The following is a 27,517-nucleotide window of genomic DNA, read 5'->3' as shown; positions in this document are numbered from 1 at the left end:
CCAAAACATGTGCGATGTGCATAATACAGCATATGTCCCTGCTCTGTTCCGTTAGGAACAATATATATATGCAAGCTTGCTATATTGTGACTTTCTGTTTCCCAACAGCCTTCCTGCCTAAACAACCAGCTGGTATATGTGGACTGCAAGAAGGGTACTATGGTTCAAGTGGACAGTTCTCAAAGAATGCTCAGAATTGCTGACCCAGACTCAAGATACAGTGGATTCTACAGCATGCAGAAACAGAACAACTTACAAGCAGATAATTTCTATCAGACAGTGTGATAGAATTGCACCCTACCCAAGAATTAAGAAGAAACAAAGACTGACTCTGCTATTTAAAAAAAAAACTAGAATTGTGCACTTGCTTAGTGGATTGTATTGGATTTGTGACTTCATGTACAGCTCTAAGAACTTACTGGGATGAGCTCTGACTCCTGCAGAACAGGCATTCCCACTTCACCTTGCGATGACTGACCAAGTTTTTTCTTGGAACCAAAGTTCTAAAATTTCAGATTTTGTGCTTGTAACATAGTAAATAGAGATTGTTTGGGAAGGGGAAACTGGAGTTGAGCTTGAGTGGTTGTAACAGAAAGCCTCAAAGAAGAAAAGCTGATGAGCTTAACTTGGAGTCAAAGAATTTTAAGAATATAGCTTTTTCCTGACACTCCAAAATTGCATTTGTTGCAGTGAAGTATAAGTGAAGTTAAATAAGAGAGTCTGGGGTTTTCTGGCTGTGCTACAAAAATATACTCCTAGAAGGTACAAATGTGGTATAACTGCAACTGTGTTTTTCTACCTGATCAGAAACCGAAATAGGTAATAACATAGCAAGGAAAACATCAAAGCAGAAATACATAGGGCAAATTTATTGCAGATGTGTACAATTATACCTTGTGCTGCTTTTTGTTTTTCCTTTTGATGCTGATTGTCCAGCTGGCAGTTAGCAAATGGCTAATGCCTGTATAATTCCCGATATGAGCACTGGATCTTTTGAAAACAGTATTGGAGAGGGAAAAGAAAGAAAAGTGAAATGTCATCTGAGTGAGTGTGTGTGTGTTTTCTTTTTATCATTGTTTATAAATTTCAGGTGGTTTAGGCTCCATGTTGTTATTGGAGAAAAAGATTTTGTTGGATGAAGATCTTGCTCAGATTTTTTTTAAAAAAAAAACATGTTAAAAGGGTTTGTTTTTCCTGTTAACTGATTATGCAGACTAGAAGCAACTTCCATGCTAGGAAGCTGCTTAATTTTAATTGTATATTACTCAAGCACCTTTTTGGAAGCTCAGAAAGAAAGGAGATCATGCTTCTTTAAAATTTTAGCTTTATAGAAGTATTTATGTAAATATAGTTGTGCTTAAAACAAAGCATTTGTATGTCTCTGTGTGTATATGTCTGTATGTGTGTGTGTTTATGTGTATATATACATATACACATATACACACACTATGTGTATATATGTATATATACAGTATATATGTGGTATTTATATATACAGTATATATCATTATAATTTTGTATTTTTCCCTGTTGAATGTATTTTGAACTGAGATTTTCCCAGAACAGAAACACAGGCATTCCATATTATTGCTTCATCATTTGTGTTTAGCAAAGACAAGATGAGAGTATCTCATTCTACCTAGTTTTATTTGATTTGGAAGTGTGGATATGCAAGTGTGTGTGTATGTGTGTGTGTGCGCGCGCATGTGACCTTGTGGTTGCATACAAGTACCGTATGTGCACAATTTTAGCAGTAAGCATTACTCTTGCTACTTGCTACATTTCAGGGTTTGGTTTTGTTTTCTTTTTCTTTTCCTACATGGCCTTAAAAAGGCCATTAAATGTATTGGCTAGGTACACTGATAACATACACAGGCAGCACTAATCAGTTTGGCAGAATAATAGCATCCACACTTCGGTATACAGTGGTGCCTCGGGTTATGAAATTAATTCGTAACGCGGCCGCCTTCGTAAGCCGAATTGCCATAGGCGCTAATGGGGAAAAGCCGCGATTCCGTGCGAAAAAGCCGAAAAAAGCACCAAAAGTTTTTTCGTAACCCGAAAAAACATTCGTAACCCGGAACAATGATTCCCTATGGGATTTTTTCGTATCCCAAAAATTTCATAACCTGGGTATTTCGTATCCCGAGGTACCACTGTACAGTATATTTGAAAACAGTTGTTTGAAACAACTACTGGAATACGGTCCACAACTAGCTGGAGGTTTGTTGCAACCTGACTCATTACTTTTAATTGTATCCTACAACATTAATTTTTCCAAACAGGTTTTAGCACTTTTATACTAACTGCCCATTTGTGTGTTGCCTCTTTCTTTTACAAATGCTTGTCATAAGACACAGATACCCAGTATGCTTAATGTGAAAAGAAAATGTATTTTTTGTAAAGGAACTCTCAAGTATTGTTGTAAATACTTGGTCAGAGATTACTGAACTTTAAAACTGAAAAACCTAATTTATTATATGACCTAATTTATTAATCCGAAAATTAACAAATGTCTTGTTTTTGAATATCAAAAAGTGTTCTAACTGTTTGCATCAGAGAGAAAGATAGGTGTATCATAAAGGCTCAATATTTTTTTTTCTGTTATGAATTCAGTTTCCTAAAAACAAAAAAGAAAATGTATTCCCCCAGCATTTTATGCTCAGTATAAAAACACTGAAACAAATGTTAATATCCAGTTATTGCCCAGATTCTGTCAAGATAGATCATTCATTCCTTTCATAAGAGTAAGCAGACTTTATCCAGAAATTGTAAATGCTTGCTTTTATTTTACAAACAAGGCCATATTCTGAAAAATATTAGCAGGATATAGGACATGATGTAAAATGTTATTATTTTATTATTATTATTTTATTATTATTATTTTGAAGATATTTATCCTATGTGCTGTATTCATTACACTCTTTTACTTTGGTTCCTGTTGTGCTCTTGTAAGAGAAATGCAGATATAATTTTCTGGGAAAAAAATAAAATAGATGCATACATGGCACTTGGAGTGCGCTGCAATTCAGCAGATTGCTTGTTTACTTTTTAAAATGTAAAATGGTTTCTTGTAATTTGGCTCTTGGCAGCACAATAAAAATTAATTTGATCAACTTTTTATAGTTGTTAAAAATCATCTGTAAAATGTTGCTTGAAATGTTAGTATTTTATCTTCCCAAACAAATTTTGGCAAACAAATGTGAAGTAGGGAAAGGTACCTTCACCAAGAAATCCACAGTGGAGTGTGCTCCTCCTCTTCAGGGTAGCAGCCGGGTCGTCCCTCTTCCATTATGAATTGTTTCCATTCCTTACACACACACACTTTCCCTCCAATTCATAAAGCCCTTTTCTACTCAGTAGTGCTGGCTTGGTGGGATGCTCATCACATGGCCTCATTGAAGTCAACTGATATTTTCAGAAAACTAACAATAAATTTTCAGCAACTATTTCAGCATTCATAAACTGCACATAATAAATAAATAATAATAAAACTTTTATTTATATCCCACTTTTCTGTGACAAGACAATCAAAGTGGCTACAACATGTTAAAATCCACATTTACAAATTTATCTCCTAAATTCCCCCCCTTAAAACAGGATTAAACAAATTACAATTAAAACATCTATTAAAAACACGATAAAATACAGCGAGGACAGAGCGGTGGGCTGATACATGATGTGGGGGGCAGTCATTCTGTCATAATCCATAGACATCCTATACAGTTCTTTATAACAATACTTGATACTCACATAAACAACCACAGACATTGTAACTTTTCCATATGGTGTAGTTCCTCCTGTCTCCTGAGTACAGTATTGTGGTTCCCCCTTTCTGCAACTTTTCTGGCTCTGAAATATCCTTTGGTACTGGTAACCAGAGCTGTACATAGCATTCAGATGTGGCTAAACTATGGGTTTGCATTAGGGCAGCATGATACTAAGAATTTTATTTTTTATTCCTCTGCTAATTCTGTCCAACCTATAATTTGCCTTTTTTTACAGCAGTTACACCACATACTGGATTGACAATGTCATCAAGTTGTCTCCCACAGTCCCAAGACTGCATAACTTTACACTCGCACTGAATTACATTTTATATTTTACTGTCATTTTCTTTCTTTGAAAATATAATTTTGTTCTCAGTACCCCAAATAATTTTGTATTCTCAACAAACATGGCCACCTACTACTTAGGCTAACTACAGACTATTTATGAACAAGTCCCCCACAAACAAACAAACAAAGCTCAGTTACAATACAGATGCCTGAGGGACCCTACAGCTCTGAACCCTTCACTGCAAAAACCAATTATTTGTTCCAACTCTGTTTCCTGATTTTTAATTAGTCTGAAATAAAAAAGACAAGTAATAATAATAATAATAATAATAATAATATTTATTTGTATACCACCCTGTGGCGAACCAATCCGGGCGGTTGACAACAGTGAATTATAACAGAGTAAAATATAAAATTAAAAACATTATAATCCCTCCCCTCCTTATAAAAGTATTAAAAAATATGACAGATTAAAAACACAATATCAAAACATAAAATATAGTTAAAACAAACTAAAAAACCCTGGTGTCCCTCTGGAGATCCTCAACCATCACTGAAGATGGGGCCACGAGAGGAAAGGGGATCAGGGAGCCCAGGCCGGGATGGTTAATCTGGAAAGGCCTGCCGGAAGAGATCCGTCTTGACAGCTTTTTTAAAGCTGTCTAATGATGTCAACTGACGGATCTCATTCGGCAGGTCGTTCCAGAGTTTGGGGGCGACAGCAGAAAATGCCAAAATGCTACCTGAATATAACCTTTTTTCCATCCTTGTCACTCCCCCTCAACATCACCTAAGTCTAGGGTTGCCATAACCCGGTGGGAGGCGTGACTCCCCCGCTTTCTAGGGGGCATTCCCAGTCCCGTCACGCCCTCGGGTGGCTGCCCAGTTCCTAGCCCTGCTGCATCCCGATATTGTGATGAGCGCAACAGCCAGGGCTGGAGCTGGCAGGGGAGGGCTCTGCTGCTCTGCCTTGCACCTACTGGCCAGCCCTCCCAAGGAGCAGGTTTAGTCAGGCAGGGCAACAAGGCACGAGGAGGAGGAGCAGGGCTAGGCAGGTCGGCAGCAGCAGTGGCCCCTGCCCATCCAGGCAGGCCACTGGGAGAGGGGAGGAAAGGGCCCTGGCCTCTGGGGCAGCCGGGCCTGGGGAAGGAAAGGGCCCTTTCCTGGAACCCCTGCCCCCCAGCCCTCCTCCTCCTCCTGCTGCTGCTCTTGCAAGGAAGGGGCTCTGAAGCGCCAGGAGAGCTGCCTCACTAAAGGGGAGGGGCGCCTCAGGGACCCAGCTGTCGGAGAGGAAGAGGAGGAAGAGCCTCGGCAAGGCTCAGAAGAGGAGGAAGGGGCTGGCACCCAGGAGAGGCAAGAGGGCACCTTCCAGGCCCCTCCTGGGCCCCAGGCTCCCCCCAGGATCACCCCGTTGGACATTGGAAGCCCCTCCCCAAGGCCCCCCAAACACACACCCCTCTCCTTTCTAACCCTCTCTCTGACTCCCTCTTCCCGTTACCCCACTTTAACTAAGCCCTCTCTAACCCCCTTCTATCTACCACCTTCTCTCCATCTAAACCCCCCTCCAACCCCTCTCTATCTACTCCCCCCTCTCTCTAACCCAGTGATCCCCGAACTGTGCTCTTTAAGTAATTTTGGACTTCAGCTCCCAGAATCTCAGACTATTGAGTAACATGTCTGAGGCTTCTGGGAGTTGAAGTACAAAATCTCTTAAAGGACACAGGTTGGGAACCACTGCTCTAACCCCCTTATTTAATGATGGTAATAATAATAATAATAATAATAATAATAATAATAATAATAATAATAATAATAATAATAATAATAATAGGATTTATTTATATACCGCCCAATCACTGGGAATCCAAGCAGTTTGTGAAATTCACAGATAGCCAAACTACACAGGCAGATCAGCTCCTGCCACTGAACAAGCAGAGCTCTGCTATGGAGCCACAACGAACTACATTTCCCAGAATTCCATAGCATTGAGCCAGGGCAGTTAAAGTACTGTCAGACTGGGTTATTTCTGCAGTGTGTATGTAGTCTGCGAGCCCTGCAGAAAGAACAACTGTGGTGCTTCAGAATTTAAGCCCATCTAACCTCCCTCTATCTAAGCCCTCTCTAACCCCTCTAATTCCCTTATTTAAGTGTCTTCTAAGCCCCCCTCTAACCCCTCTATCTTACTCCTCTTTATCTAACCCTAACCCCCTCTAGGTACCCCATCTAGCCCTCCTTCTATAGCCCCCCTTTCTCAAACCCCCTTATTTAACCCCCCTTCTATCTAACCCTATATATTTTTTTAAAAAAACGCAATTTTTGGTGACCTCCATTTTTATAAGTGTCCTACATTTGAAAATGTTGTCCTACATTTGTCCCAGTTTGGAGGTCCTGACTTATGGCAACCCTACCTAAGTCAGAGGTGACAGACTGCACCCACTGGTGCTATACGGCCTGTGTGGGGGGCCCCTAAGGCCCTGCCCCTAAAAGTTAATTTGGGGGAGGTAATTGACAGGTGAGATAGATAGATAGATATAGATAATTAAATTTATACATTTAAATTGCAATATCATGCGCACAGTCTAAATGCATTAACATATACATAGCATATGGACACCATACGAGTTCTTAAGCAGTACTGAGACCTTTTCCAATTTTGAAATTTAACACTTAGAAGCCAAAGGCTAAAGAAACAGGAATATTTCTGTTTAAAAATTATTATTCCAATACAGATACACCTTAAGGTTTGACTTCCTCTTACCAGCCACCTGTGGACTGTAGGACTGCCTACCGCTCTTCAGGCAGATGTACATACTCTCCTGAAGATAGTGATGCATGAACCAGTTTCTCCTGCCATTATGTTATTGTCCTTAAGGGAGATGATAGTTTCTGTCTCATATTTAGACTTATGGGACATGGGATTTTATCACAACAAGCTTGAAAAGTAGAATTACAGCAATGTAGCAGCAACTGTGGCCATACTTTATCACATGATACTGTGTCTGTCCAGTAGTTGGTCTGCAGTCCGTTTGATGCTGGAGTGCTCCTTTTCACTGATAGGCAAAACCCAGCAATGCCCCCCCTCCAAATGCTGCTTTTTCACTATTGAGTGTCTGATACATTCCTCTCAAAGCAGTTCCAATATGAAGAAAGTCACATGGCAGAATGGGCATGATTATGCTCCTCTCTCCCCACTTCCCCTTGCTGTTCCCAAACAGGCTATTTTTCTTTTCTAGTTTCTTTTATTTATTTATTACATACTGGATTGACATGATCACACAACTGCACTAAAAATAACTAAAATAAAGATAAATACATACTGAAAGACACACTAGGTAGAGATTAGGGCATATAGAAGTGGGCATGTGGGAGACAGAGGCTGGGTCAGAAGTAGCACCATTGCACAACTGAATGGTTTTTTGCAAGAAGATAGGAAACATGCATAGACCAAGACCATGAGTTCCTGCATGGCAGGGGGTTGGACTGGATGGTCCTTGTGGTCTCTTCCAAATCTATGATTCTATGAGTTATGTAATAATTTTTGCCCTCAACCTGATAGGTTTGCTTTTGCAAGACTAAGGTCTTAGGGATTGTGACACCTGATGAGCCTAGTGTGATGTAGTCTATGAAAGTCATCAATCATTCCTTGTAAATTTTGTGTCAAATTCCTGCCACAGTTGTCCCAATGTTTGCAGCCCAGCATGTCAGGATAAGTGCAAGAATTCTTCAGATGGCATTGGTCTATGCATATTTCCTATCTTCTTGTCAAAAATTATCACCAAACTCAGGAGGAACAGGGAAAACAGCATGCTGGCAAAGCTTTGATGATCATACCATGTGTAGTGTTCATCCTTCCATCTCTTAAGCTTGCTCAGGGATCAATCAGATCTTCTAAACATCCACTGTGGTCTGTTTTGCCACACTAATTTGGAGACATTCTGTCTCACTACATGAAGGATTCCTCCACAGAAATTTCATACCCATCTTTTCCTTGAGGTGACTACAAAGTATAAACCATCCAGTTCTTATTTCCTCATGTTTTTAAACATGTTAGTTACTCAGACTCTGAAGCTGGGTTAGTGGTTTCATTTGTGAATATTTGCTTGTCAGCTGTTTCTGCCCATGAGATTCCTATTCTGTGGGCTCCTTGTTTTCCAATAGTTTGCTGGATAAGAAGTAATTTTCCAGCTTTCTGGGAAACCACTGGTGAAGAGATCTGAGGACTATTGAATCTATTCCATCCATTATGGTATCCCACACTCCCCATGAGATATTTACTTTTAATATATATATATATATTTATAAAGATACAAATAAAAATATATGGGATGGTCTTAGGGCTGTATACAATAAAATCAAGTTAAAATAATATATTTTTAAAAAAACATTAAATCATTTATCATTTAAAATAAGGCAAAACCAGTTAAAACAATTTAAGCCATAGTACCTGCACAAATGGGATAAAGTCAATTAGTCTCTGCAGTTTAAATACAGCCATGGGCAAAGGGCAGCCCCTAGGTTGCATTTGACCGTTGGGCCCAAACACTGTGGCTCCAGAATCTTCTCACTAGTCCCCTAGCCTCACCACCATCCCAGAACATTTCCAACATGATTTTGAGGCATTTTTCCCCTTAAAGGCATGCAGAACACCACCCCCCCAATCCATGCAAAAATACACTCATCTCATCCCACAAGACCTCAAAACCCCAAATACCTAACTAACCCAGAGTCCTCTATTTTCTTCTGCATCCACTCTCAAAATAGCAACAAGAGGGAGATGCACCTTCACTTTCTGCCACTATTTTGAGAAAGTCTGTAGAAAAAAATCCCTCGATTTTCCTCTCAAGAAGGTAACTTTGGCGCGTTACAGACCACCCAAAAGCGGGCGGTCTGGCACCAGCTCCATTAGCTACGCCGAGAAGCCCCAGCGGCCAGACCGCGAGGCTTCCCAGTGCAGCTAAAAAGGAGCGCCAAAATGGTGCTCCTTTTTGGCCCCTGGAAGTGGCGCCACGAGGTGTGCACTCGTGGCGTCACTTCCACTGCGCCACGTCTGGACGCTATGCGTCCAAGACGTAAATATGGCAGCACCCATGTGGACAGGTGCTGCCATTTAATACGCGCTCCGCGCGTCCTAGGGAGAAGGGCGGTTAGGAAGGTGAGAACAAATGTGAGAATAAATGCTCTTACAAAATATGATGAGGGAGTAGACCCAGATCTGCTTTTTTGTGATTAAAAATGGTGAGGAAGACAGAATGCAGAAACTGGGGAAGTGAGAAAAGCTGCTTAAGAAGGGAAATTTAGGAGAAATGTATTCATGCAGAATGCTGCTTTAAGGGGGAAACCTTAAAAAAGAGACATTCACATTTGGAAATGTTGAGGTGATGGGGTGAAAACTTGATATTCCCAAATAGATTTTCTTGTTTTTGTATGGATTAGCTTTATTGCTACCAGTTCATTCAGAAAACATGTTAGCGTTTGAGAGAAAAGCATTCTTATTAAGTTTCATAAAAGCTGAAATTTTATTCTGTTGGCTTTATATATTTTATGAGAGGATGCATGGATGTGCAGATCTTTGTATATTGGTTAGAATAAATTCTTTGAAACAGTCTTTTGGGTGTGAGAAACATAAAATAAAATATACAGTGGTACCTCGGGATACGAAATACCCAGGTTACGAAATTTTCAGGATACGAAAAAATCCCATAGGGAATTATTGTTTCGGGTTACGAATGTTTTTTCGGGTTACGAAAAAACTTTTGGTGCTTTTTTCGGCTTTTTCGCACGGAATCGCGGCTTTTCCCCATTAGCGCCTATGGCAATTCGGCTTACGAAGGCTTTTCGGGTTACGAACGGTGCCGCGGAACGAATTAATTTCGTAACCCGAGGCACCACTGTACATTAAAATTTTCTTTAAAAAGATTACTTTTTAATCAGATCTTCACTATGTATATGTGAATACATTTAGGTTGTGTGTATGATATTATAATTTGAACATACAGTTCGCCCTTGGCTTACGCAGGGGATCCGTTCCAGACCCCTGCCCCATGTAAGCCAAATACCATGCATGCTCAAGCCCCATTCACTTCAAGTGAATGGGGCTCATGCATGTGGCAGCGGGGCACGCGTGCCACCCCTTGCGCCCTGCACACTCCTATGCAGCTTTCAGCATATGCTGAAAGCTGCATATAATGCGGGCGCACTCTATAATTTTAATTTTGCTAGTTGTTTATGTGAAACCTATTAGCATGAGATTCAGCGGTATATACTGTACAGGGTAACATTAGTGCCAAAAAGCATTACTGAGGATTCTGTATGGTGTGAAATCGGAGGAGAAAGTCAATGGAGGGGGTAACACCAGAAGTTACTGTGCTAAGTAACACCAACCCTAGGGATGCCACTGCAGGGGGCAGTGCTTTTTAGAGGTTAAGGTAAAGGCAGTCCCTTGACATGAATGTCTAGTTGTAACTGACTGTAGTGGGCGGTGGTCATCTCTGTTTCTAAGCCAAAGAGCCAGAGTTGTCTAAGGACTGATCTGGTGGTCATGTGGCCAGCATACTACCCCCACCAAAGTGCTACCTATTTATCTACTTGCACTTTTACATGCTTTCGAACTGCTAGGTTGGCAGAAGCTGGGACATGACAGGAGCTCACCCCATCATGCAGTGCTTGGGTCTTGAACTGCCAAATTTCCAATAGTCAGAACTGGCATCTTAACCACTAAGCTGCCGCTTCCCATATAGGTGGGGGGGGGGGGGACTGATAAACCACCCCAATGTTGTCTTGTCCCAGTTTTGTGGAAGAGGCTGATGGTAACATGAAGTCAAAGGCTTTCATGGCCTGCACCCATAGTTCTGTGTGGTTTTTTCAGGCTATGTGGCCATGTTCTAGAAGAGTTTGTTCCTGGTGTTTTGCCAGCAGCTGTGGCTGGCATCTTCAGAGAATGGTGACATGGAAGTGAGTGGGGTGTGTGTGTGTGTGTGTGTGTGTATATATATACACACACACACACACACACACACACTGTGTGACCCTAGTTTGGGAGGAATGATTTCCATGTTAATCTGTATACAGTGCACCCACATCATATGCTGGCATGCCTGTGTCAGAAGGAGCAGAGCTGTGTGTCGCTGCAGACACAAGCCCCATTCATTTGAATGGGGCTTGAGCATCTGCGTTTTTTCCCTTATGCGGGGGGGCAGAACGGATCCCCTACGTAAGGAAGGGGCAACTGTATTGCTCTGTTGTTGAATGGCAAAGCCTCAGGGTGGGAGGATATGCAAAGAGGATTAGTGTCTGTTTAATTAGTGATCATTGTCTCTGGGAAAACCCTGACCCTGGGTGGTTTTCATTTGCATTTTGCTGGGTCTTGATTTTAGTGTTTTTCCGGACTGATAGCCAAACGTTGCTAGCTTGAAGAGTTTCATTATATATATATATTCACTAGAGTTAGAGGCAGGAGACCTCTGTGACTATGGAAAAACCGCAAATAACAAAAACACCTCTCTAGGAAACTCTAGGTCCTCCAGTGCAACTCTGTGGTCAACGTCCGACAGGCACTGGCCATAGAACTGCGCTGGAGGGCCTACAAAATGCCTAGTAGTGTGCTGTATATACTCATGTATAAGTCTAGAAATGTAGGTCAAAAAATGGTCCCAAAAAACTTGGGTCGACTTATCCAGGGTCAATGTAAGTACTGTATCTTGACTCTTATTTAAAAAGAAGGGACCATCCCCTGGTGAAAAGCAAGAGCATCATCTGTCCTGGAAGCACTGACTCCATTGCTCTCTCATCCATCCAGCCTTAAGAGTCAGCACAAGGAGTTTTGCTGCTGGGATTTTATAAGTCCATTGACATTGCTTTGCTTTATCCTTTAATTTAATTGTACATTTTATTCTCGACCTATCCATGGGTCACAGCAAAACCTTTCCCTCGACGTATGTATCTGGCTGACTTACAGTTGAGTGCAGAAAGGTATCCTCTCTAGGAATCGCTAGGTTTTTCAGTGCGACTTTTAGTTACAGTCGACCATAGAGTTGCGCTGGAGGACCTAGATATTCCTAGAGAGGACACATTAATCAAACCTGTGAATAATCAAAACCACAAATATGGAGGGATGTGTGTGTATATATATATATATATATATATATACATACATACATACATACACACACACACACACACACACACACACACACACACCCTAGAACACGGCCTTATAGTCTTAAGAGAATGGACAAAAAACTAATGATGGCAGCAACAACAACCCTATTCCCCCCCATTCTAGAGTGCCACTTGGTACAGTCCACACTCGCGGGGGCGGGGCTACTTCTAGTCAGAGCAACCGGGAGCGCGCCTGACTCTGTGCGAGAGCGAGCACGCACAGGGACGCGCATGCGCGGTGGCGGTGCGTCGCGCTCTCTCTGTTTCTCGCAGTCGGCGATGGCGGCGGCGATGGCTGCCTCGCCAAGGGATCCCTCCGGGGACTGGCAGGACTTCTCTGGCTTCCAGCCCCCGGGAGAAGAAGGCGGCGGGGCTCCGGAGGCGGAGTCTCGGGAAGAAGGGGGCTCCTGGGAGGAGAAGGACCTGGCGGCCAAGCTCCCGCTCTGCTTCCAGCCACAAGAGACGGCGACGCTGACGCTGACTCCGGGCTGCGCGGAAGGAGACGGTCGAATGCCCGCTCCTTTGCCTTCTCCCCTCAGCGAACAGAGCGCCCTCCGCGGAGACGAGTGAGTGGCGGGGCCGGGTCTTCTTTCTGGCTCTTCGCTATGGAATTCTGGGAGTTGGAGTTTGTTGTCCGCCCTGGGCCCCAGAATTCCATAGCGAAGAGCCAGGCAGAGTTAAAGCGCTGCCAAACCGGGTTATCTCTCCAGTGTGGATGCAGCCCAGGAAAGCGGAGCTCTCCAGAGACAGGCTGGTCTTTCTTCTGCCTCTTCAGGGCTGCAGTCCTGTCACTTCCCCCTCCACCTCTTCCTACAAAATAACAACAACAGCAGCAGCATCTGCCAGGGGTCCTTTGATTGTGAGTTCCTGCATGGCCCCTGAGGTCTCTTCCAGCCCTAGGATTCTGTGGCTCTGTGACATTTCCTCAGGCGCAGCACTCCTTGGGATAACTAACAGTGGTTTTCCTCTGCCCCTGAGAGAGAGAGAGAGAGACCCAGTGTCCGGCTCAGAATCTATTTCATTGTGGAAACCCACCGCGTTGTTGGAATTGGGCCCAATGAGTGGATGAAGGACGCTGTTCGTTTATTACAGTGCTTCTCTGATGAAGGGGTTTTGGGGGGGGGGGTTACTCACTGTATGCCAGGAAACACTAAGGAGCTTATCAGACAAGGGAAACTGGAAGTATAATCCAATGGGAATCCAAACGCAATCATGGGGTTTAATGTTATTGCATGATCGTCTACCACTCGCAATTTCGGGCAATGGGATGCTATTTTCAGGCAATGGGAAATCATTTCGAATGCAATTCAAATTCACGTAAATTTGCTGAACTAGCGAATTCACATGAATGCGTTCTGGCCCCACTTTCTTCCCATGTGATAAACTCCTAACATGTCTTCTGCAGTTTTCCCCCTTTCTTGGAAACTCTCCATGGACTGATGGCAGCTGATGGTTTGACAAAGTCCCACCGTGATGTTCTTGCAAACAAGCTGGTAAAATGTGTGCTAGACAACGCAGTTGTTAGGTAGGTTATTGTAGGGATGACTTTGGGGCTCATCTGATCAAGGTATTTTTAAATTCACACTCTTGCTGGTATATTCATCAGGTTTAGGATAGTAAAAGCTGAAATTGTATTTGTTAAATTTTATCTCCAGGATTTGGAATGCTCTCACTGATAATTATGGCAACGTATTGCCAGTTGACTGGAAATCTTCCCACACCAGGACACTGCACTTGCCAACGTTGAATCTTTCAGAAAAGGGGGTGAGTACTACTAGCCTGCTCTGCTTCAGATTGTGGTGCAGAAAAAGAAGATCGCACTACAATCAATTAAAGCTATTGCCATAAAATTGTTAGTATCCTTATTCCTTCATGGCTTTTCTTTTTGAACTATATCTGATAAATCCCCCAATTCCCAGTAAAAGAATGCTAACATGTCAAAGAAATCTGTGCATTTATAATACTTCACTGCTTTCTTACAGCTGCAGTTTTCTGCATGTTCTGTGTACCTGAATAGCGGGATTGGCTCTCCAACATGAGAATTGGAGCATCTCATTATTCTGTAAAAGCTGGGGTTTCTAACATAACATGAATTCTGTCCAAGTATAAAGGAGCAATCCATTCCCACCCAGTTAAATGGCTGCACATGTTTAATGTGTAGGTAATTGTTGACCGCTTTTTCTCTAGAGGGGGTAATGTCTGTATTCTTTCAGAATGGAAAGGCAAGGTTCTAATGGAAACTGTCAGGATTGGGAATGGATTCATAAGCCGCTTGAAGAGTCCAAAGGTCAGAAGACTCCCACCTAGACTGGGCAATATCGAGGAAAACATGGATCTTGTGTATTGCTCCTCTGGACTTAGAAGAATGAAGTTTCACTCCATTAAAGTCTAGAACACCTCATTCTGAGCTACTCTTCTTAAGATGAGAAATAAAGCAGTTTACCTTTTTCATAGTGTGCAAAAGCAGATTTAGCTAGTATAGCTACAAGTTCCTAAAAACCAGTGGTAGAGCTTATGGTTGCTGATTTTAAATCTGATTTTAATTATTTTTGTTTGTTTGTGTTGTTTTTTTAATTGTCTAACTGTATCCTCCTTCCTAACACAGCCAGTGTGTGTCAGATTTGCAGTTTCAGTTCAGCTGAAGATGAGGATAACCAGTTGAAGATGAGGATAACTTTTGACTGTATCATTTTGAAAAGTGAAAATAAGCAGATATGTTACTTGATTAAATAAGAAGGGGCCACTACATTCTCAAGGAAGTTAAAAGAAAGCATATGTTCAGAAAACATCAGGTTCATGCATGCCACCTCCCATCTCCTCCGAAATGCCTGTGAGAAGAAAATCAAAATATTTAACTTTAGTGTTTAACAAACTTAATTTATTGTTAAGTCTGAATCCCAACAAACTGTGATTAAATGTGAATATACTTTATGAATCCAAGCCAGCTTCAAACTATGGTTTATAATCCAGTTTTGTTTCTCTAAACCAAAACTGAACTGAACTACAATGGACCCTTGTTATACGCTGGGTTTGGTTCCAAGATCCCCCATGGATAACAAAATCCGTGGATGCTCAAGTCCCATTAAATATAATGACATTGCAAAATGGTGTCCCTTATAAAAAAAATGGAAAATCAAGGTTTGATATTTCAAATTTATACTTTTTTTAACATTTTCAAACCGTGGATGCTTGAATCCATCTATAAAAAAGTCTGGGTATAAGAAGGGCCGACTGTATAATTTCACAGAACTTGGCCATAATAAGAAATTGAAGTTAGTTAAAAATGGAACCAAACCTTCCGTTTTCCTACATAGTTGCACCAGAAGACAGGATGCTCGCAACAATACAAAATAGTTTAGGCTTATTGTTTCTTTCTGTCCTGATAGACTATTTCCCCTCCCACCCCACCTGTCACACAGAGAACCCTGGTGGACAAAGCTGAGGGAGATTACCCCCCATATGCACACATAAACATGCACTCATCCAGCCTGCTATCTGTAATAAATACCAGGTTAGCGTGCTCCTGCGGGATCAACTCATGAATGGCCTTTGTTCTACCATTCACAGGCCTGGCACTGAGCAGCAGCATTTTCAACTGAGCTGAACTGTCACCATAGCTGTCCAGGCTGTTAGAACTAGGAGATAGTTTGAGGACTACCAGACTGTGAACTGTTGTGAACCTTTCCCCAAAGGTAGTTACAGCTGTCTCCCGTTTCTGTAGTTCTTTGATTGTGATAGCTATTAAGGAAGCAGCTATTGAATAGCCATTAAATATCTGTTAAATAGCTGAGTGGGTACTAAATATGTGTAAACTTGATGAATGCACACTACCATATATACTCAAGTCAAGGGCAGGTTTTGGGGTCAAAGTTATGGATTTTGATATGATAAGTCGAGAGTAAAAGCTAGGGTCATGTAAAAAGGGATCTAAAAGGAGGAAGCAAAGGAAAACAATGCCAAAGAACTTAGAAAATTCAGCAGACATAACTGTGCTCACATTAAAGGTTGGACGGATGAGAGTGTAGACGCAGAGGTGGGGGGGGAGGCAATGCTTCTGGGACAAATTATATTATTGCCTTTCACAGAGTATGGTTCCCTTTTAAAAAAAAGAGTTAAAGTACAGTATTTACATTGACCCATGGATAAGGCGACTGTTTTTTGGGCCAATATTTTGACTAAAATGTGTAGACCTGTACATGAGCATATACAATGTGTGAGTTCCATTAATCCAATGGATCCACTGAAGTTAGATCTTACAACTGATAATTAATACTTTTTGCAATTACTACTTAAAATTTGTGGAACAGTAAGCTAGCTTTCACATTTCATAGTATTCTTTCCCAGGCCCAGTTTTAAGAAAGAAAAGGAAGGAAGGAAGGAAGGAAATTGTAAAGAAAATGCATTCAAATGACTACTGACTTTTATATTGTCAAAGGGGAGTGTCCTTTTATTCTTTGTACCAGTATGTTAAATGATAACCTTCAGTCTTCTTCAGTGAGCACAAAGTAACCTTGTTAGTCTGCAGAGAACATCCTGTACAACAATATTAAAACTGTAATGTAATACAGCCCAGGTTTCTTGCAGGTTGGGCGTATTTAGCTTGGGGTGAGGGGCATGATAGAAACATAAAAGTAGGTATGGTGTGGATAATGTAGATAGGAAGAAGCATTTTTTTTCCATTTCTGATAACATTGGAATCTAGGTTCGTCCACTGAAGCTAAGTGGTGACATTTAGAACAGATCAAATAATTATTTCTAGACAGAACATATAGTTAAGCAATGGAATTGGCTACCATAAAGTAGTGATAGCTGCCACTATGGATGGCTCTAAAGCAAGATTTAACAAATTCACAGATATGGATCTATCAGTGGCTGTTAGTCATAATATATTCCTTCCATTGTCAGAAGCACTCTGCTTCTGTGTATCCATTTCCGGGGAGCAAAAGGGTTCAGAAGTGCTCATGTCCTGTTTGTAGATGTGTCACAGACAACTATCTGTGGAAGAAATCCCAATAGATTTTAAGATACTTGTTTTTTATGAGTATGTGTAGTGTGTAAACTAGGTGTTATTGACTCTTACTGTTCACTTGTGTGTATCTTTCGATTCTTCAGATGTAAAAAAATGTATATGAGCAAATAATCACTTAGAGAAAGTTCTTAGGAAAACTAGCCTGTCTCAAGCATTGCCCAGATATCCCAAGTCTCCCAGATATTTTCATCCCAGATATCCCAAGTCTCCTCTTTGTAGTACATATGCATTCTTCTGTTGAGGGGGGGGGGCATCACCAGACTAAGAATTTTTTTTTATTCTCCTGGAGTTTTAAAATCTTTGTACTTTTAATCTCTTTTACATGTTGGTGCTTTTAATTCCAGTTTGAGGTTCTAGTTTTTATTTTAACATGGGTTTTTTAATACTTCATATCTGTATTTTTATTATTATTATTAATTGTGTTTTAAGGATGGATGTGTTTTTTTCAGTGCTCAGAGAACTTGTTTAGTAATTGTTTTATAAATATAAATAATAATATATTTCTTTACTAAGTGCTATGGAATAAATTTATTTTTGAACTCTGGAAACCCTAAATCCTTAGTTGCATTTAAACAAATCTTTTATCCACCTCTGTTGTCAGATGTTTCAATTAGGTTAAATTATAATAAAGTATACACTTGCCCCTCCACATTTTCTGGAGTTACGGGCACAAGACCCTCGTGAATGTGGAAAAAACACAAGTAACAAAAATGCTATATTTTTACCTGAGAGAACACTTCTCTAGAAATCTCTAGCTCCTCCAGTACAAATCTGTGGTCAACACCTGCCAGACATTGACCATAGAATTGTGCTGGAGGAGCTACAAATGACTAGTGTAGTGTTCTCTCAAGGAATATCTAGGTCCTTCAGTGCAACCTTTGGTTAAAGTTGACTATAGAGTTGAGCTGGAGGACATAGATATTCCTAGAGAAAACATATTAATAAAATCCATGATTAATCAAATCCACAAAAGTCAAAGCCGCACATGTGGAGGGACGAGTGTACTAGCTGTGTAAGCAATTAGTGTGTTTTAACATTTGTTTGCTTATGTTTTTAACAGTAATTTGCTTTTATATTATTTTTCTCATTCCTTTCATTATGTAGGTTAATGAAAACTTGAACCTTGACTTATCAGATGATGAAGAGCTAAGAGAGCAACTAGATATGCATTCTATCATAGTTTCCTGTATCAATGAAGAACCACTTTTCACAGCTGAGCAGGTAAAGCATTTGTGCATTTTGATACTGCATTTTAGCATCACTTCTTTATATCTGTAACAGAAGAAATACTAAATATATAGCAAGGCATATTGTATTGCATATTGTATTGTACAGTGCACCCTTGCCTTACGCAGGGGATCCGTTCTGGACCCATCTACCCACCCCCACATAAGGCAAATACTGCATATGGTCGAGCCCCATTGAAAAAAATGGGGCTCATGAATGTGGCGCATGTGCCATTTCCTGTTCTGTCACACAGTTTTCAGTGCGCCCGTGTATGACACAGGCGCACTGTAATGCATGTTGTAATGCATATTATATTGTAATGGACGAAATACTAAATATGTAGCGATGCATATTGTGTGGTGCCTCAAGTGGTTAAGATGCTTGTGGTCTCTTCCGACTCTATTATTCTGTGATTCTATGCTGACTCTATTGATTGCAAGATTGGCAGGTTGGTGATTTGAGACCCGAGTGCCTCATGATGGGGTGAGTTCCTGTCACTAGTCCAGCGGTTCCCAAACTTTGTTGGCCCATGACCCCCTTGTGGCGGTCCCCTTGATTGGTTGGGAGACCAAGGAGGAGGGGAGGAGGAGGCGGCAACCCCAGCCCTGCTGATGGCGGCAGTAGCTACGTGGAGGAGGAGGAGGTGGTGGCGGTGCGCCAGAGGAGGCTTGGCCGCTTGGAGGAGAGGGGTGAGTCCCAACCCGGCGACCTCCGAGAAAGGCTCAATCAACCCCCAGGTTGGGAACCCCTGCACTAGTCCAAGCTTCTAGCAACCTAGCAATTTGAAAGCATGTAAAAGTGCAAGTAGATAAATAGGTACCACTTCGGTGGGAAGGTAACAACGTTAAGTGTAGTCATGCTGGCGACATGACCACTGGAGTAATCCTTAGACAACACTGAATCTTTGGCTTAGTAATGGAGATGAGCACCTCGCACTACAGTTGGTTACAACTAGACATTCGTGTCAAGGGACTACTTTTACCTATAACCTCCCCAAGCAGTGCCATCTCTAGGGTTGGTACAGCATGCCCACATTTTACGCGACTTTCAGCATACGCTGAAAGCTGCGCCGGAAGAGCCCATTGCGCGCCCTGGAAGAATTAATGGGGTGTGCGCCCATGGCACGCACGCCACCATCCCACCATGTGCCATGGGCGCAAGCCTCATTAGTTGCTATGGGGCTTCAGCATACGCTGATTTCCCCTTACGCGGAGGGATCCAGAATGGATCCCCATGTAAGGGAGGGTGCACTGTATCACCCAATGTGGTAACTCCTGGTGTACCCCCTCCCATTGACCTTCTCCTCCCATTTCACACCATACACAGTCCTTAGTAATGCTTTTTTGCATGAATGTTACTCGTAAATCGTAATTCCCACAGCCTTGTCAAAGATGACCACAGGGTTGTCTTTGACAATGCTGGCTCTTTGGCTTAGTAATGCAGATGAACACCTCTCCTACAGTTGGACACGACAACCTTGTGAAAGGAAAATATCTTTACCTTTATGTTTAGATATGCTAAATATGTATGGGGATATATTTCTGTTTTCCTAATGTAAGGGATATAACACATGTTGAAACTGGTTTAAATCTCGCCCAAGGTCCAGGTTTGGAAGGCAAGCCTGAACATGGTCCAAAACTGTTTAGAGAGTTTCTGGAAAGAGGTCAAGTTACACAGCAAAGTTCAGAAATTTATGAAGATGGATATATCAGACCAGCTTGCAGAGAAAGTACCAAAGCTGATTGTTTTCAGTTTCATTTGAAATTAATTTTAATCAAAAGCTTTGAATCAAATTCAGTCATAGATTTGTCTTATGTTTTATACTAAATGGAAATAAGTAGAAAAGTATGCTTGCATTTTGAAGATTTTTCTTCACTGTTATTTTTGGCGTTTCATATGTTTGTATATATGTTTTCAAAGGTGATTGAAGAAATAGAAGAAATGATGCAAGAATCTCCAGATCCAGATGATGATGAAACCCCCTCTCAGTCAGACCGCCTCTCCTTATTGTCGCAGGAAATCCAAACACTCAAGAAATCCAGTACAAATCACAATTATGAAGAAAGTAAGATAATCTCATGTTGTATTTTATTTTCTCCTCTTATAAATTTCTTACAAAAAAAACCCTGCTTTTATTAAAAGATGCTTTTTTTTAACAGATATTATTATACAGGAGATTTTTCTGCCTGCTAGTTGTACCTCATGTGGGCTGCATTCACACTGCAGAATTCTGTTTGACACCACCTTTACTGACATGGTTTAATCTTATGGAATTCTGGGATTTGTAGTTTTATGAAACTTTTAGCCTTTTCTGTCAGAGGACTCTGGTGCACTAACAAACTACAATTCCCATAGCATTGAGCCATGAGAGTTAAAGTGGTGTGAACCTGGATAATTTTGGCAGTGCAGATGCAACTGTGGTGTATCTGTAGAAGCTAAAACATTAAAACCTAAATTATATATTAAACTAAGAACTAAGTAGTTCTTTTTGATCTGTCAAAACAGGACATTTTCAGGATTCTTCATAATTTTTTGGAGTTTATCTAATTCTAGAATCTTTGCAATAACCAGGGACTCTTGCTAGACTTTGGAAGAGATCATTAGACCCTGAAAGCAAACCTTACATGTTGTCCCTTACATAAAATGGCAATGTCAATCATTTTATTATGTTATTATATTTAATGGGTCTCGAACATCCACAGATTTTGATATCCATGGGGGATCCTGGAACCAAACCCCAGTGGATACCAAAGGCCCACTGTATTGATGAAAGGAATCAAGAAAGGCACAACAGGCAGCTGGCTCTTACATCCACAGAATATAAAAGTATTAGGAAAAAGTCTGTAAAGCAAATACCATCATCTTAATATGTACAGATTTGTTTCATGTATCAGAAAGAAGTCTGTCAAACTGTTATTTTCCTAAATATTCATGAATTGTAGCTATATATCATGATGAACTCCTGAGGATTAGCTAGCTGTTCTTCAACCAGTATCTGATGCTTGTGATTATATTGCAGATGAGAAGATTGAAGGCTTTTTGGCAATCACCTCTGTTGAAATGGCTGAGAAAATGTGTTTCTACTGCCAACATTTCTGTGGCTTTGTTTAAGCAAATTTAATTTATTGTAATTGTTTTTCTAGCACAGTAGAAAGAAATTTGATTGTGGTAACTTATCTGCATTATGCTATGAGAAGGGTACCTTTTGTACCATGGCCATTGTTTTCTTTCCCTCAGCAGTGTTTCTACTTTCTTGTTCAACAAAAAGATGTGCTGTTCTCTGTATTGTTCAAAAGAGGGTAGTGAATGCCGATTTTACAAGTATTAGATTATGTACTGCTGTATCCTCAGAAGAAATAGGCAGACCAAAATCTTAAGAAATTGTAGTCACCATTTTTTTGCAGATTGTTGCTTGCAGTGCCAAATGTATGTGCATGCTAAGTAAACTACAGTTCAGCTTCATTTTATAACGTTCTCTAACAAGATTTTTTTTAAAAAAATCTATTCTGATAACACACAGTGTAACGTTATGGGGTTTTAAAAACTTGCCATAACTTGTCTTAATCTAGCCCAGTGACTGTTTTGATGGAGAGTTTTACTCCCTATAAGAAGCAGTGCCTGTACATGTGGTCCATAAAACTACTGGTGCTGGGAAACAAAATTTAATTACTATCTATTCTACTTTTTTAGCTTACATTTCTTGCGGTACCTTTTAGAAAGATGGACTGCAAAAATTTAAGCTTCTGTACTATGGTACAAGTCATGATATGAATTGGCAGCATAAATAACAGTTTAAACCTGTCGGGAAAATCATAACTACCTTGACCTTTTGTAGTTGTTGAAGTGGTTTGGGCTGCCATCCTATACACACTTATCTAGGAGTAAGCTCAGTTAAAAACTGTAGACTTGCTTCTGAGTAAGCTTGTGTGCAATTGCACTACTAAATAGTTTAGAATTGTTCACAGAAATGGTATATACGTGGGGAAATATATACTCCAGGAGGCTGCAAAGGGCAGTGCATCAGCTACATGCCATCCTTGAACCCCTGTTAAACACTACCATTGATTAAATCTGTAGCAGGAGGTTTTTTCACCATAGGTTGGAAGGCTATGCCTGAGGATTATATTTGTTAGCAGTACAAGTACTTAATTGCTAGTTTTAAAGATAATTTTACTTAACAAAAGGTTTTTTCCTTTTAAAATTAGGGGTGAAAAAATTGTCTGTGACTGAATTAAATGATCTCCTAGAAGAGATTGAGACAGCCATAAAGGACTACTCTGAAGTGCTTGTACAGCAGCTGGCACTACGAGATGAGCTGGAATTTGAGAAAGAAGTGAAGAACAGTTTCATATCTATCCTTATTGAAGTGCAAAACAAGCAAAGAGAGCAAAAGGAAATAGCAAAGAAGAAAAAGAAGTTGAAAAATGGCAGCCCTCAGAATGGCAAGCAAGAGAAAGGTCATATGCCTGGAACAGTAAGACCCCTACCTTTGTGTTCATTTATATAGAATTCATTTGCTATTTTAATTCCAGATCATAACTTACTTTCCACGATTAAAGCAGTATCAGTAATACTGATTGACAGTGCTTCTTCTGACTGATGATGTTTAGATTTCTCATACTTTTCCAAATATATGTTCCTGACCTTGGAAAGCTACTTTTAAATCATTACAGTTATAATTCCAAGGCCTAATTTTTAAAGTATTTTTTCATTCCTATTTATCAGAAATAACTGAAATAGTTACTATATAATTTAAAAACTACAGTAAGTTAATGTACAATAAAAAGATAGAAAAGAAGAAATGATAAAACAAGAAAAAAATACTAAAAGAAAAAAGAATATTTACTTCTGATTTTCATACGAATGATTATAAATTACATGAAATTCTATTTCCCATGCATAACAATATTTCACACTAAAATGCAGGGGGTTGGACTGGATGGCCCTTGCGGTCTCTTCCAACTCTATGATTCTATGAACTACTTTTAAAAACCATTTCAATGCCCCAAGTTGCTGATTTATGGTACAGAAAACACTCTTCTCCTTTCCACCTTGTTGTTTCAATATTTTCAGGAGAGCATGAAGCAGCAACAGAAACCAGAACTTGAACCATGTGATAGTTATCCTCCACCATTGCGTATGGCCATACCCATAAAAGTCACCAATGACTGAGTTACACTGAAGAAATCAATAGCAATAGCAAGTTCATTTCTATACCGCTTATGAGCGAACTAGCCCTTCCTAGGCTGTTTACAATGTGTAAGCAAGTTGTTTCCAACAAGCTGGATACTCATTTTACCAATCTAGAAAAGGATGGAAGGCTGAGTCAACCTTGAAGCCCTCCTGTAGGATCAAACTTACAACATTGTGACTAAAGTATCAGCATTTAACCACTGCACCACCTTGTAAAACCACCCCTTGTTAAGTTATAGTTGTAGCATGATGTAGCTATATTTTATTTACTGTGAAAAAAATATTAGTTATTACTTTGTTTGTAACAAGTTACTTCCAAGCTCTAGTTATACTGTATTTCCTCTTTCTTTTTTTTACCACTGTAGCATTGGAAATTCTTCCAAAACCTCTGGTAACCAACTCTTATTTTTTCAAATTCCTTAGTTGTGTATCAAGAGGTTTTTAAGACAATTTTAATTTCTATCAGTAACCAATCTATTTAATCCATTAGGTGAATTTACACAGTTTTTTCTGTTAAGGATAACTGGTAAGAAGTGAAGTGGAATGATACTGCTATGGAAGTTCAGAAGTGTAGAAAAACCTCCATCTAAAACCTGGAATGCTTTTTTAAAAGGCAGAGTGATTGTGCTTAGTAATGCTCTTTCACCAAAGTAATCCCAGTGCTGGAGTAGAAATTCATTCAACCACATGGATATAAAATCATGATGCAATGGCATAATTTTTTTCTGTTTATATTCTCTCTTGAGTTTTTCCACACACCATTCGCTCTTTTGTTAGCCCTCCTTTCTTCAACTCTGTGCGTCCTCTGCTTCTTTATCTCATACCTTTATTTTCCCCATCCATGTAGTATCAATAGCCAACCTAATCCCTAAAATGACTGAAAGTATGTAACAGTAATTTTTAAATCTGTAAGGTTTTAAATAACAACTTTGAGGTTCTGGTCAAATGCCTAACAGAATATACACTAGCTACATTTTTTTTTTAGTTGCATAAGTGGGATGCCACAGCTGAAAAAGTTATCTTCCCAGTTGTAACCAGATTAATTTCCGGTCTGAATAGTTCTTAACTTTTGGACACTGTCATCACTGAGGCTTCTGAGTGGGCCATCCCAAAGGTCTTTCCAAAGACATATGAACACTGCCTGAGAGAGTTGCCATTTCTGAGCAGGCCCAGTTTAGATCCATTTTATACTTCCTAGTGGTAAATTTAAAATGGATTGAGGATGATGCATAATCTCTCAGATTTAGATAATCCTGAGTTTTGATGTCATCTATAATAATCCAGCCATTTGTTTTGCCACAGAAGAAGAGATCAGAATTTCACATTAAAAGAAAGGGGTTGGTTCAGCACACAGGTTTTAGGAACCATTAAAATGTTGTTCTCATTTTTTATTTGAAAAAAAATATGTGTCTGTTCAGTAATTTTGTATAGCAATGGCCCCATATAGACAGGCCAAAATAAAGCTGCTTCAGGACACTTTGGAGGTATGCTGTTTAAATGATGCATGCGTCCTAAGAGTCCAGAAGCCACACCAAAGCCACAATCCAGTCCTAAGGACCAGAGCGCAGCTTTGGCACAGCTTCCAAACTCTTAGGATGCATGCATCATTTAAACAGCATACCTCCAAAATGACCCGAAGCAGCTTTATCTGTGTGGGGCCATAGTTCACCTCTTAAAAGTTGATTTTTTACACAATCACATAGTAAGTCCTAATGAAGTCTAAGAAACCACTGAGTAGAATAGCACAGAATTGTACTGCACATGTTGCATCAGACAGGTTTTGCCTTAAACATTCTAGAAAACAAACCGGTGCCTGGATTTCTTTTCTTTAAAAAAAAAAAAAAACAAGTTAAAAACAATGTAAAGTTGAAGGCTTTCATGGCCGGCATCCATAGTTTTTTGTGGGTTTTTCGGACTATATGGCCATGTTCCAGAAAAGTTTCTTTCTGACGTTTCGCCAGCATCTGTGGCTGGCATCTTCAGAGAATGCTTTGCCTGGAAAAATTGAGTGTATATATACACTGTGTGAACCTGGGAATGCAGGAGTGATTTGCATGTGTATTGTTCTGTGCTGATGGCTGGCCTCAAGCTGGGTGGCTAATGCAAAAGAGGAGCCATGGCTGTATTCCTGAACCATCTGAACAACATCCACCTCAACATACAATTCACTATGGAAAAAGAAAAGGAAGGAACACTGCCATTTTTGGATGTCCTAGTCATCCGCAAACCGAACCTACGTTTGGGTCACACAGTATACCAAAAACCCACACATACAGACCAATACCTGCACAAGAACTCCAACCATCACCCAGAAGCACAATCAAAACACTGGTAGACCAAGCAAAACCTATCCGTGAACCCCACTTCTTGGAAGATGAACTGAAGCATCTGGACAGGGCTCTACAGGCTAATGGTTATTCCAACTCAGACATCAGAAGGGCTGCCAGGCCCAGGAATACCCAGAGAAGTGAAGACAAGCAGCCACACAAAGGGATGGTATTTTTACCATACATCAAAGGAGTCACAGACAGAATAGGCAAAATGGTGAGGAAGCACAACCTTCAAATGGTTTACAAACCAACGAAGAAAATCCAGCTCAGCCAAGGACCAGAGCTCTCACAGCCGCAGGAGTTTACCACATACCATGCAGCTGTGGACAAGTTTACATAGGGACCACCAAACGCAGTGTGCAAACAAGAATCAAGGAACACGAGAGACACTGGAGACTGGGCCAGCCAGAAAAATCAGCAGTAGCAGAACATGCCACTAACCATCTTGAGCATAGAATACTGTTTGAAAACACTGATGTTCTGGATCGTGCCAACCACTACCATGTCAGGATGCACAGGGAAGCCATTGAAATCCACAAACACCTGGACAATTTCAACCGTAAAGAAGAAACCCTTAAAGTGAACAAAATTTGGCTACCAGTCCTGAGGAATAGCAAAATAAGAACTCAGCAAATGCAAATGGGAAACCATTCAGAGTCAGGGGCTTTCCCAGCAGATAATGATCACCAATTAGCAGACATTAATCGTCTTTTGCATTAGCCTCCCAGCCTGGGGCCGGGCATCAGCACAGAACAATACACATGCAAATCACTCCTGCATTCCCTGGCTCACATAGTATATATACACCCAATTTTTCCAGGCAAAGCATTCTCTGAAGATGCCAGCCACAGATGCTAGCGAAACGTCAGGAAGAAACTTTTCTGGAACATGGCCACATAGCCCGAAAAACCCACAAAAAACTAAGTTAAAAACAGTTTTTAAAACACATTTAAAACATATTCAAATATAAATGTTCCATCTGGTGCAAGACGCTAGAAACCAAAAGCCAGCCTACATGAGAATATTTTTTTCATGCTAATAGAAAGACAACAGAGAGAGACCCAAACAAACCTCCCACAGAAGAGAGTTCCACAATTTGGGAGCAACTACCAGGAAGGCTTTCTCCCATGTCCTCACCAAATATGCCTGGGATGATAGTGGGACCACGGGAAAGCCCCTACCCCCCTCCCAAAAAAACAGATCCAAAAACTTGGACAGCAAATCATATTATATAGCAAAATATTGTCTTTCAGATAGTCTGGATCTAAACATATAGGACTTCATGGATTATATTCAGCACTTTGAATTCTGCCAGGAACAGACTGGTAGCCAGTGAATTGTTTCAACAAGGAAGTTATATGCTTCTTATAACCAGCCCCAGTCTGCAGTCTGACCAGAGCATTTGGGACCTGCTGAAATCTCCAGATTTTTGGATAATCTTTCCCAGCAGTTTCATATAGATATTAAATAGCATGGTAGACAAAATCAAGCCCTGAGGGACCCTACAAGCCAGTAGCCACTGG

General features: G+C 40.5%; 2 protein-coding genes across 12 annotated transcripts in view; both read left to right on the top strand.

Annotated features, from left to right (window-relative positions):
• CRIM1 (cysteine rich transmembrane BMP regulator 1) overlaps positions 1-1,918 on the top strand; it is a 190,456-nt gene extending 188,538 nt beyond the window's left edge. For all 6 annotated transcript variants that reach the window (XM_042445932.1, XM_042445933.1, XM_042445931.1 and 3 more), the window contains one exon: positions 109-1,918. In XM_042445932.1, coding sequence (XP_042301866.1) covers positions 109-285 — 177 coding nt within the window. In that variant the 3' untranslated portion in view covers positions 286-1,918. The remainder of the gene's footprint in view (positions 1-108) is intronic.
• A 10,530-nt stretch (positions 1,919-12,448) lies between these two features.
• The window catches only part of FEZ2 (fasciculation and elongation protein zeta 2), a 38,855-nt gene continuing 23,786 nt past the window's right edge, over positions 12,449-27,517 (top strand). For 2 of the 6 annotated variants that reach the window (XM_042464612.1, XM_042464586.1), the window contains exons 1-6: positions 12,450-12,781; positions 13,621-13,740; positions 13,871-13,979; positions 18,349-18,465; positions 20,392-20,536; positions 22,677-22,945. In XM_042464612.1, the coding sequence (XP_042320546.1) occupies positions 12,495-12,781; positions 13,621-13,740; positions 13,871-13,979; positions 18,349-18,465; positions 20,392-20,536; positions 22,677-22,945 (1,047 nt within the window). In that variant the 5' untranslated portion in view covers positions 12,450-12,494. Of the gene's footprint in view, positions 12,782-13,620; positions 13,741-13,870; positions 13,980-18,348; positions 18,466-20,391; positions 20,537-22,676; positions 22,946-27,517 lie in introns of all 6 variants that reach the window. The other 4 variants (XM_042464620.1, XM_042464605.1, XM_042464596.1 and 1 more) reach the window with 3 other exon arrangements.

The sequence above is a fragment of the Sceloporus undulatus genome, chromosome 1, assembly GCF_019175285.1.
Source record: "Sceloporus undulatus isolate JIND9_A2432 ecotype Alabama chromosome 1, SceUnd_v1.1, whole genome shotgun sequence".
Classification (NCBI taxonomy): Eukaryota; Metazoa; Chordata; class Lepidosauria; order Squamata; family Phrynosomatidae; genus Sceloporus; species Sceloporus undulatus.
The sequence above is the reverse complement of the archived record's forward strand: the minus strand, read 5'-3'. Positions and strand labels throughout refer to the sequence as shown.